Genomic DNA, 12,309 nt, shown 5'->3' on the forward strand with positions numbered 1-12,309 from the left:
GATTTCTATGCTGCCTCCCACCCAGTGGTGCAGGGGGATGGAGAATGAGGATTGTGGTCAGCCCATCACACATAGTTTCTGCTGCTCCTTCCTCTTCAGGGGGAGAACTTCTCACAGTCTTCCCCTGCCCCAGCATGATGTCCCTCCCACAGGAGACAGTCCTCCATGAACTTCTTCAATGTGAGTCCTTCCCACAGGCTTCATGCACTGTGGATCCCTTCCATGGGGTGCTGTCCTTCAGAAACAGACTGCTCCAGTGTGGGTCTCCTGTGGGGTCACAATTCCTGCAAGCAAATGTGTTCCAGTGTGGGCTTCTTTCCAAAGGGCCGCAGGTCCTGCCAGGAGCCTGCTCCAGCACAGGCTTCCCATGGGGTCACAGCCTCCTTCAAGCATTCACCTGCTTCAGCGTGGGGTCCTCCATGGGCTGCAGGTGGATCTCTGCTCCACCATGGGCCTCCACGATTGCAGAGTCACAGCCTGTCTCACCATGGTCTTCACCACGGGCTGCAGAGGAATCTCTGCTCTGGCGCTTGGAGCACCTCCTCCCCCTCCTTCACTGACCTTGGTGCCTGCAGAGTTGCTTCTCTCACATATTCTCACTCCTGACTCTGGCTGCAATTCCACAGTTTTGAGTTCCCCCCCCTCCCCTCCCCCTTCTGCAATGTGTTATTGCAGAGGCACTACCACTGTAGTTGATGGACTCGGCCTTGGCCAGTGATGGGTCTGTCCTGGTGCGTGCTGGCATTAGCTCTTTTGGACATGGATGAAACTTTTACAACTTCTCATAGAAGGCACCCCTTCAGCCCCCCTGCTACCAAAATGTTGCCATGCAAACCCAATACAAAGGTTAGGAAAGCGCTATTATGGAGAAGTTGGATGTCAGCTTATGAAAAGCTGCCAGTACGGAACTGCAGCTGGTGGCTCAAGTGTGGACGCATGGTCTAGCTGCTGGGATGGAGATTTTCAAACTAGAACCTGACCAGAATTCTCTTCCCTTTAAAAACAAACCAAAAGTTAACCGTTCTGTCCAAAGGCAGATATACAGATTTGGTTGCTAATCCAGGTAACAACAGAAGCTTTTGCTTTGGAATATTTATTCAGTGAACTACTCTGAGGCACCTCAGAAAGGGGCAGAGGCATATCTGGTTTTTTGTTTAGGTCTTCCTGATGCTTGCTATTTGTCACTCGTTAAAGTGACTGCAGCTGTTTGGTTATGCTATGGAAATACATGCAAACTCCTTATAATTATATGATATATTACTCCTATATATTACTCCTTATAATTATATTATATATTATAATAAAATGTTACTTGTTTTTGGTTCACAGTGTGAGCAATACTAGGTATTCTTGCCATTCCCCGTGAAGGGAAGACATGGTTCCAGCATCTTGCAGTGTCCACCAGGTCAGCTGAATAGCTGAGCTTGAACATTCAAGGGAATTACTGGACTTGCACAGAGCCAAGTAATGATAAGAAAACAAAGGCATTCATTAGTTTGCCAGTTTTCTAGCCTGTTCAGGGTGAGTCTGCCTGTTTCAGCTTTACTGGTCACCTCTTCCTTGCCTTGAAAGAAGGTGTCATGTGGCATCTTTCAGCTGGTCCAGTCACGCAGTTCTGACCTAGGCTGTGATTGGTTGCTGTGCTTTACAGAAAAGCAGTCACCAGCTATACCTGTGCACTGTGCTCTTGCTCATAAGGAAAAGATTTTCTTCCCTAAACAACTTGCTACCCTTATCTTTAGCTGTAGACCGAAGTTCCTGGCAAGTCTGTGAAGTAGTAAGTGTATAGTGATCTCCATCAGCAGTGAGCTGTGATACTATAGAAATACATATATGTGCAGTTTTTTTCTGAAGTTACATAAATAACTTACATAAACATTAGAATGTGTTACGGTGGAAGCATGTGATGATGAACTACTGAATTCTTAAGAGCAGGGTTTACATGTAATTGTGCAGAGTGAATATGGCTCTGGGGTATTTCCATTATTTCTTTAAGCATATACTTAGTAGCTTGAGCACCTTAATCCTTCATGCAGGACGTACGTTTGAGTGCTCCTTAAACACAATTCACTGGTGCTGACTCCACTCCTTTGGCTGATTCACTTTCCCAGTCTGTCCGGAGCTGGGGCTGTGTTTCTGGACACAGATACCTCCAGGCAGTTGTCTGGGGATGCCTGTGTTCAGAGTGCAGTGGGGTTTGCACAGACTGGACTCATGGAAGGCGCTGGTAAGGAGCCTGGGGTTTCCCTGCAGTCAGCTAATTGTTCTGTGAGGATCTAGCACTGAGCTCCTCAAATCAGGGTGTGGTTTTCTTAGGCAGGAAGTAAGTGTTAATTAACTCTTACTTTCATTACTCCAGGGATCTCTTTGTAGAATTTCCCACACTGTGAGCTGATGGTGTCTTGAAATATGCTTGTTCTTGTGTCTTAATTTAATTTTATGAACTTCTCTGCTACTGCAGAGAATGTTAATGTATGTACTCATGGCCTTTTTAAATCAAAACTGAACTGTGAAAGTCTTTGTTTATACTTCCTTAAAACATTGCATTGTAGGCCCTTTGGAGATAATACTGATCCTCCTTTGATGTTCCTAGTTTCCTTTTCATTGTGTGGTATAGTTGAGAAGGACTTGATTCAGCGTTTAGGAGGAAAAATTTGACCAGACAGTAGGTCAACATAAAGGAGCAGCAGGAAAGAAGCTCCTGTCCTGAACACGTGCCAGGCATGGGAGTGTGCCTGTGCTGCGGTGACAGGATGTGCTCCTTGCGTGTAGTCCTTGCTGGTTGTTCCTCTGCACGGTGCTTTGCCTCAAACTCCAGTGATGTGCAGTGGCTGCTGGGGCTGGCTGCTCTGAGAAGCCATTGGCAAGAGGCAGCTGTGCTACCTGGCCCCCTAAAATAGGTGAAGGCTGCCCCGTCTGCTCCTGAGCATGTGAGAAGCTGACTGCAGCCAGGGCACTCCTGGACAGAGGTGGCAGCTCAGATCTTCATGGATTTAGGCATTAAAGGTCTGTTTGTGATGCTTTAATCCGTGCAGGTCTCATGTTGAGCGTTCCCTCCCTCTCAAGGTCAGTTCCCTTGTGAGGATCTAGCAGTGATTAGCAGCAGAAAGCTCCTGTCTGTCAAGCTGAATATTCAACGTGTTACCATACTCTGATGTCTTTTTTCTCTTTTTACAGGCAGTAAATGAGCTTTTTGTAATGTACAAAGTAGTACAGGAAAGTACGAAAGAGAACTCGTGCCAGTTCTTTCTCTTTGCTTACTCTGTCTCTTGTCTCAGAATGGCTAAGAGGTCTCAGCCTTCTGTCTGGGAGCAGAAAGGCAATGGCAAGTTTGCAGGAGTTAAGTAAGCAAGCTCAAGAAGTACACTTGAAATGTTAAGAAAGCAGTTCTAGGCCCAGCAAAATACAGGATGATGGTTTTTCCCGTTAGTACAACAGCTTTATTTACAAGCTCTGAGATTTTAAATATTACAGATCATAAGGTGATTTGACTGCAGGGCATCTGAGGCCAGAAATCTGTACCAGATTCAGCCACACCAGCAATGCTGAATATTGAATTAAATGCAAATTTGAAAAGAGATATGATGTGGAGGAACGTTATGCTGGCAACCGCAGGTGAAAGGAAACTAGGACAGTGTGAGATGATGTCTGATTTGTCCCTGTTATTTGGGCAAAGGCAGAGGGAAGGAAACAGTAGTGGCTTGTGGAAGAGGAATGTTATTTAAACAAAATATGCACACCTCCCATGGATAATTCTGTTTCAGTTCCCTGTCAGACAAATGGGAGTGAGTCACCCAGGCAGCAGAATAGTCTGTCTGTATTATTTAAGACTGCAGAATGTCCTTTCAGATAAAAGTAAAACATGTTTTTTTCCTTTTTTTCCGTCAGGAAAGAGACTACAAGAATGGATCTCTGTCATCTTATGCTTCTCTCTGATCGGTTTCAATTTTTACAATCTTCTTTTCTACTTGCGACTGGAACACACGCCCTCCGTTATTGTTGGGATATGTAAGTAGGAACTGCTCACTGTCATGAGCGAGGCAAGACTGTCTGTTGTAATGCTGGGGACAAATGTGTGATCTTTTAGGCTTGACTTACTACTGGAAAGGGCAAAAAACATCTGCGCATGTGCAATTGTAGTGCCTCTGAAACTGAGACAGTCTGCAAAAGTTTACTGCCTTCTGTCTTTCATTTCAGTGGCTTCTCAGTATCTCAAAGGTGAAGTTTTTAACACAGCTATTTAAGTTTGGTGTTCTTACAGGTCTTCTTAAGATTGGTGTTTAATAGACTCATAGAATGGTTTGGGTTCATGTAAGTACTATTGAGTACACAGTAGTGTGAGTACTATTGAGAGGGAAAACAGCTGTCCAAACTATCAGAGTTGAAAACAAAATACATTGATTGCCAAAAATATTTACACTAACTTTTCAGAAAGCAAAAGACCAAGAGAAGCCTTATAAAAGGTGTTTCAGGCATCAAACTGGCTTGATGTCTGACAACTGATAACTAAAAAATAGTCTTTCGGAGTATTATGCTTTCATGCCAGGATGTGATGTTTGGCCTTTATCCTGAATGATGACTTTTTTCCAACAATATAAGAAGATGCATAGAGGTGTTTATATCAGCTGGCTCTTGGTAGTACAGAGTGAACTGGTCTAGATGCAGTGTGAGCTGATGATTTCAGCTTTCAGTGAAGGAGAGGAAGAACCAGTAGAGGATTCTGGTTTGATGCTGTGTATCTTTACTGATAGAATCAGGAATTGCATGGAATTAGCCAAAGAAAAAACTTGTCTCGGAATAAGGTGGGTGTGAAAAAGGATTCCTCAGCTTTCCTTACATCATTCAAAGCCTAAACCTGCATACAACTTGAACATTGCTTAACACTTGGAGCAAAAAGTCTCAATGTTTGCATAAACTTTGTGTTATTAGAATAGTGCTGAAATGCTGTGCACAGAAACCTTCCTGAGAAGAGGCAGAAGAGAGGGCAGTGGAGCAGGTTGGGCTGAAGGAAGTGATGTTCTGTGGCTGACTTTGTTGGCATTATCCAGGCAGCGCACGTTACTGCTGGCTGTGTGGCCATATATGTATGGGAGGGGACGTGGGAAATGGAGAGAACGTTAAAATCAGAAGAATCAGCTCTACATTGCATACCTCGTGTAGCTTTCCGATAAACATCTAATATGAGATGAGGGAGGGAAGTGAATAGGAACCAAGCATTTCACCAGTCTTCTACTGTGCATGCAATGAAAACTGAAAGCAATATAAACTTCTTGGGTTGGGTGTGTATAAGTGTTTACATATTTTTATATGAATTGCCTTGTTAACTGAAAGAAGAACAAATGGTGTTATTCATTAGGACACCATATAAGCTAGCTACAGGTGTTCAGCTTCTGTGCTTTACAATAGAAGTAACTTTTCTATAAACTGTATGAGGTGGTGTATGTTTTAGAAGAGAATGGTACTTGTTCATAATCACTGTTGTATATTGCTAATGATAAAAAACAAAACAACAAAAAAACCCAAACAAAAGACACAACAGCAGATTCAAACAGTGATATGTGATAGATACTATGAGTTTTTGCCCAGGCTGAGAAGTGGTAATTGCTCATGCCTGTTTAAGGGTTATTTGCTTTGTGCTGGGACTATGAGGGAGCAGTGTCCTCCCACTGTGAATCATGCCAGCTCACCTGGCCTAAGTAAGTCTTGCCTGCTCTGTGCTGATGAGGTGGAGGTATTGGGAGGAATGGAGAAGAATGTGGCATGGGAACCGCTCCATAATGATGTGGGCAGATGCAGACAAGAGAATTGGTAGTGATGGTTAACCTTTAGTGTGATCTGTTTGCAACTGGCTTTCATCTCAAAGTTAATGTTGATAAAAGCTTGAGTTCTCTGATATCCTGGTTACCAGTTTAACTGATAAAGCAGCCAATTCACTGATAATATTATTTAAGTAGTAGCGAATGATTGAAGTAGCAGAATCTGGATTCTGTGTAGATAAAGTAGTGTGGACATAACTGATAGCGTGTACAAAAATGAGTGCAATAAAATAATAAGTGCGGCATGCTATCTTGTTTTGCTGTCTTCCTCCAATACATTATTTGTCTAGGTGAATTGTGAATGATGTCTATAATTCATAGTGACGATTAGGTTTTATTAAGTTTTGAGAATGTCCTAATTCCTAAATACTACATGAAGCACAACAGGTAAGATAGGGAATACCGAGTCACAGCCGTTGTCAGATGTGTTCCCATTGAAAGCTTTCCTGAAGCTCAGATAAGAATATTGACCTTGGAGTTGAGATCACAAAGTAAACATTCTGCTAATAAAGACATAGCTCTCGATCAGGTTCACATTAGGTCTTTGGAAATCTGAACGCCATCAGTGATCCAGTGGGCTGGATCAGATCTGCTGTGCAGACCAGTTCATTGAGCTGCCTTGCTGAGACCCCTGTGTACTCTTATGTAAATACAGAGGGAGTAGTCTGAACCTTCCGCGTGACTTCATCTAGCCAAAACCCTGTATCTATAATTAAAGGCTATGTTATATCTTCTCTTTTCATGCCTTTAAAGGCATGTATAATTTTAACTTGGGTAATACTGTAAATACCTTAATCTAGAAATTCTTGGGTCAGAATAGATCTGATCCTCCTCTTACTGGCAGCCTGAAAGTACTTACTTCCTTGTGTGATGTGAGCAGGCAGCTAAGAAATTAATTCATGTGTCACACTGTCATTTGCTGTGCTGAATCACCTACGGGTACTCGCGCTGTGGGGTGAGGCGAGAGTTTTATGGCTTGGAGAACTTTGTGTTTTAGAGTAACTTGTGAATTGGGTTGTTTTCCACTGACTAAAGATGATCTTGCCGGAAAGGAAGAGGCATGCGAGTCTCTTATCTCTGCTAAACCAGCCCGGAAGTCAATTCCCTTCCCCTTCTCACTGCCCAAAAATTAAAATAGAGACAGAGAGAGAGAGTGGGAAGAGGGTGGATTTATTTTGCTGTTGTTCCAGTGTTAAATCCCGTCATGCTCTATTCTGAATATCTTCAGCTGCTGAGGAGTTACAAAAAATTTCCCCTATGTGCATCCTGACAAGTGTGTAGATTTGGATTTGGTATTTTATTTGCACGCACACATGTGCATGATTAAGCCCAGGGCAGCCGTGGTTTGGAAGGCTGGGTATGGTGCAAGTTTACTAACCCCATTTTTTCAGCTGCAGCTGAAGGGTCCCACTGCAGTGGGGCACCATGCTAGCTCTGTAGTACTGGGGACAAGGCTGGTGTCGGCAGTGTGATAAGCAGAAAAGCCTCACCAAAACATGTAAGATTTGGCTTGAAAGCACTTGCACCTTCAGGTGAGGTAGTGGTGTCCAGCATATTATTCTGTATACATGAGTTGTGTATATAGGTGGTATATAAATAGCATCTAGATAAAAAGTTTGGCAAGTTACATAATGGCTTCTGGTTTTCATTTTTCCTTCCTTCCTCATGTCTTCTTATAGGGTTTTAAAGCCTTTTTTTCTAAATCAGTTTTACATGTTTCTGACTTCTGACTTTGTTCTGCAGCCATGTTTGTGAGTAATATATACTGTTTGTTGCAGTCTTTAAAAAGTGAGTTAAGTTTGTGTTGTAACCTGGTGGTATTCGTAAGAACTGCCCCCTGTAGGGCAGATGTCTTTAGAAACATCTTGTGATGCACCACAAGATAAAATTAATCATTGCTGACTTGAGAGATGGGGAACTGATGTTTTAAAACCCATTTGAGTACGTGTTTCATTATTGCAGATGTTGTGGGTTGGCTGGACAGAGCACACAGAAGGAAATTGCTTAATTCACTTTCAAAATAGAAACTTGTTCTGATCAAGGCTCAAAACCTTTTTGTTTCAACCTTGAGTAGCATTGTGGAGCTGCGCGTGGTTAGCTGCACTGCAGAGCCAAATGTTGAGGGTGTAATACATGAGAGCTTTTGCACACTTTGGAGTGAAAGCACTCTAGAGACCATCAGTGCTTTATGAAATGGACACTGTGCTTGTGGATCAGCTGCTTCAGAGTCCTGCTGCCTTGCAGCGAGAGACAGAACCGTAATGGTGGTGCTTCACTTTGGATCTGCTTTGTTCGTTAAAATGAGTTTCCACTTGAAATTTTAATTTAAAAGGTCCTTTAAATTGCATCAGGGAAACTTCACTTAACAAAGGAAAATTATCCTTTACTTCAGTGTTGGTCTGAATAGGCCAAATCTTTGTCACCTGCTGCTTCACCCCACCTGAAGTAACTTTCAGCTACTTCATGGCTGTAGGTAACTTTGTGTTTTCCCTCCTAAACTGCATCATCTCTTAAAGATGGATACTTCACAAGCTGTGATTAAATAGGCAAAACTTGGATTCTACATTTTGTTGCACTTTGTATTGCAAAAATAAAATTGCATTGCACCAACACAATTTGTATTCTATTTTCTTCTACTGATCCATTTTGTAGCAGGTAACTTTTTGTGTGGTAACTCAGGAGCTCTGGGCCTTTCCTGCACCAAAGGATCCTGGAGGCTGTTGGTCCTGAAAGGGGCATTATGGAGCAGAGCTGTTGGTTTGCACTGGGGCAGGTGATGTTGACACCAGTTGTCTGTTCTTTATGGATTAGGGGATGAACATCTCAAGCCTGCTAGCAGCTGTTCTTGGGCAGAGTGGGTGAAGGCTGTACCCTGGTGGTACAGGGACTGCTCACCCTGGCAGCTGGGAGAAGCTGATAGCACGGCCTGGTCTGTGCCCTCCCACTTGTGTGCATAGCAGACCTGCTATTGCTCTTTATGTCAGCAGTGAGGACCGGGACAAAGAAAGCTCTGTGTGCTTGCAGAGTTGTCAGGGGCTCTCTTAAAGTCACAGGGAACTTTGGCTCAAGGATTTAAGAACTATAGGTCTTGGTCGCCCTGGTTCACTCAGAATAGTGCCTCTTGCACCTCAGCACACGAACATGTGTTGGAGTGTTGCCCTGATGGGGTGAGTTATAGTGAGTGGTGACAGAGGGGTCAGCTTTGGTGAGAGAGCACAGGCCTTGAGCAAAACCAGCATCGTGGCATCTTGCATCCCGTGCCAGGCAAGTGTTGAGGTACTGGGACTCCTCTAGGTGCCACCCTGTGTGCACAAAACTGCCCAGAGCTCCCGAGAGCTGAGCTCACCCTGTGTGATTCCTGGGAGTGTTTTAAATGTGTGAAACAGGAGGATTAGTTTGATTAGTCATACTACTGAAAGTATGGGGATTTTTTAATACGAGAACATCTGCTCTTGGTTTTCATTTACTGTCCATTGTTCTTGTTCTTTTAATCACTTTCTTCTGGGATGGCTTTAATGGCTTTTTCTAGTAATGCATTTTCAAGTAAAAGTACACACAATGGTACTGTTTGTTTAAGAACCTGAGGCCTAGGTAAAGTTGTCAGGATTTTGTCATTTAAATGTGACTTCGAAAGCACTCCATCAGCTGGAGAAATAGTAGGAATAGCTTACTTAGTGCTAGTAGACTGAGATTGAAGACATGAAAGTAAAATTTGGAGGTTCCTGTCATTAAGTTTTTCGGATAGTGATTCTTAGCCAAATCATGCTTTTAGTAGATGAATATTTGCTTTAGCATCTGCTGCTGTTTGACTCCAGGGGAGGTGGTACCCTGTTCTTGGGGATCTCCTTTTTCTGGTATCTTCTGGCAGTGTCAGAAGACCACTGGCTGCCTGGTTTCTGGCTGTCGCAGTTGGAGGTGAGGTGAGAGGTGTGCCAGTTCAGGTGCATTGCTGGAGGCAGTGGATTATACTGCATTTCCCATAGCGGGGTGTCACTGAAGTACACAGGAAGGAGAAGAGATGTCCTCTATTGGTGTGGGGTGCCAATCTTGCAAAATAAGCTTGTGTGACTTAGGATAGAGTTTTTCTATCTCTGGAGTGCATGTATTATAGACATGGCTTATTTGAAAACACAGTTATAATGTAATATAACTCTTATAATAATAATACATATAACATCCAGGCCCTTCTTTTATTTCATAGTTCGGCTCTGTTCTCTGCTTGCTTGTACTGTTAAGTCCGGTTCTGACTGAACATTTCTTAGCTTTAAATAACTAAAATTATTAACACTTCTTTCTTGCTTTTAAACTGCTACACTTTATAGTTGTTGAAATGTTCAGGGATTACTTTCTTAGCCTTGTAACTTTCTATAATATCAAACCCCTGCCTTCTCTGTACCGAAAGGCACTAAATGTGGAGTGCAGATGACTAAGGCATTTTATTTTTATAAGCATATAAGTTGGAAGCAACTGTTACTTTAGCATATTGATTTTTAGAAAACAGACTCTTCTGTTTTGTGTTCTGCCACTCCCCCAACTCTTTAGTGCTGCAATATTCAACTAGTTTGTACAGCCAATGACTAAAAATGACTCTACTTCTCAATGACATTGCACAATAGCATCAAGTTATTAAATAACATCTTAAACTGGTTTTTTTTTCCTCTCCAGAGTCTCTAGTGAATTTTTACAGTAAATATGAAACTTTATATACTTTACTGTAAGGCTTCTGGGTTACAGTTTGAGAATTATATCAATGCAAAGCTAGGCTTACACTGGCTCTCTAAAATTTTGGTGAAGTACAACTTTGTAGCAAGTGTGCAAAATAGTTTTGTCTCTTGAACACGTCGTTCCTCAAGCGTCCCGCTCCTGTTTGGCTCCCTTCTGCTCAGCCTGGGAGCGGCCAGGTTGCAGGAGGTGCTGTGTGACTTGGTCACAAGAAGCCCTTTGTAACGGCTGCAAGTTGTTATCTCTCAGTTTGGTACTCAAGCAAGGAAGAGGAGGAGTGGGGGCTTTTCTGTGACACAAACCCCTACGTGTTATCTGGTTTCTGAACAGAACACAATGGGAGCAAAGCCACTTTGTGTTCGTTATGTGTCTGGGTCAGCTGCACTTGCAGCCCTGTGACCACGGCCCGGCAGGTGGTTTGACTGTCAGGGTGACAGTGGTCACTGCTCTGACATGTCCCTTGACTTAGACAGAAGTGTCCCCATGGTGCTGCTGTGCCTGTGGGCCTGCCTGCACAGTATGGGGTGGCTGGAAAAGAGCAGCTGTCCTAGAAAATGTGTGTGCCATTCCTGTGTTCATTCGTTTTAAAATGTCTGCTACTGGCTGAAGTTCATTTGTACACCTGTGGTCTCCCTGTATGCTAGGCCTTTGTCTTTTCTCCTGATTCGGCAGTCTGCTTTCAAAACAAAGAAATCCTGGTGTTTTGAGCAAGTCCTGCAGCTCGCTTCTTAACTGCAACACCTTCTTCCTCTCTTGTGTTATCCAAGTACTCGCCTCCTCCTCAGCCATGGGCTGATCCTTCATCCCACTGCTCAGCAGGCTGGAGTAAAACTAATGTGTGCAGAGCAGTATTTCTCTAATGCTTTACTGATCTGACTTCTGATGAGTGTGTGAATCCACTATTTGCGAGTCATACATATCCATACTGTGCATATACTGCTTCTTCTGACTTTATGATTAACTCTTAATTCATGTTCAGGGCTGTCAATCTTCTCTTGCCCAACCTTGATGACAGAGCATGAAGATCTTATGCCACCTTAGAAAAGTAGCTAGCACATGTGCCTTGGTTTTCCCGTTTAACTAAAGACACTGCTGGGTATATGCAAATACCAAGTTCAGTTTGTTGCTGTCTGATGTGACTTCTGAGTCTGGAGACGGATGCAAATGAAGTATTAGGATGCTAGTCATGTATAACCTTTGGACAGTTTTTGCTCTTTTATTACAGCTCGTCATACACAACTGCTGACGAGTGAGCAAGCCCTTCTGCAATACAGCTGAAATTTATGGTAGTTAGGTTTTTTCAGATTGCCTTAGTATAATGCACTGCTTCAGGCACCCTTAGTTTCTTCTTCACTTTCTACCGGTTGACATCAAAGTAACATGCAAAATATCTGTTGAACTGTCAGTATTCTTCTATTTTTGTTGTTCTTCCTGCTGTTATTTCAAGCTCTGATAATGCAGTGTGCTGGAGGCAATGCGGGTTAATAGGGTGATTACCTCAGCAAGAATGGTATTTTAGTTGTTGCAAAGTGAAGTGGTGTTTGGATATCTTCCCCCTGAATCAGGGCTGTTTGCCCTTTCAGCTGCTAGGTGCAGACCTAAAAGCTGCTGTGCTCCACCCTGTCTTGCTGTAGCTTAAATGTGTGGTCTGAAACAAAAGCGTACAGAATTCACTGCTCTTAAAAATAAGCTGTCTTCCATACAGTAAGGTGATACATAAAGGATGAAGCGTCTCCTGCTGTTTGTTTGGTCCAACTAGATAACAGGTTCA

At 43.1% G+C, this 12,309-nt stretch overlaps 1 protein-coding gene across 1 annotated transcript in view; it reads left to right on the plus strand.

The window, feature by feature from the left end:
* Nucleotides 1-3,177: 3,177 nt before the first annotated feature.
* TMEM189 (transmembrane protein 189) overlaps nt 3,178-12,309 on the plus strand; it is a gene marked incomplete at its 5' end in the record, with an annotated part of 16,715 nt that continues 7,583 nt past the window's right edge. Inside the window, 2 exons of the mRNA XM_010193616.1 lie at nt 3,178-3,220; nt 3,850-4,008. Coding sequence (XP_010191918.1) covers nt 3,178-3,220; nt 3,850-4,008 — 202 coding nt within the window. The remainder of the gene's footprint in view (nt 3,221-3,849; nt 4,009-12,309) is intronic.

The sequence above is a fragment of the Mesitornis unicolor genome, unplaced genomic scaffold (assembly GCF_000695765.1).
Source record: "Mesitornis unicolor isolate BGI_N332 unplaced genomic scaffold, ASM69576v1 scaffold36771, whole genome shotgun sequence".
NCBI classification, from domain to species: domain Eukaryota; kingdom Metazoa; phylum Chordata; class Aves; order Mesitornithiformes; family Mesitornithidae; genus Mesitornis; species Mesitornis unicolor.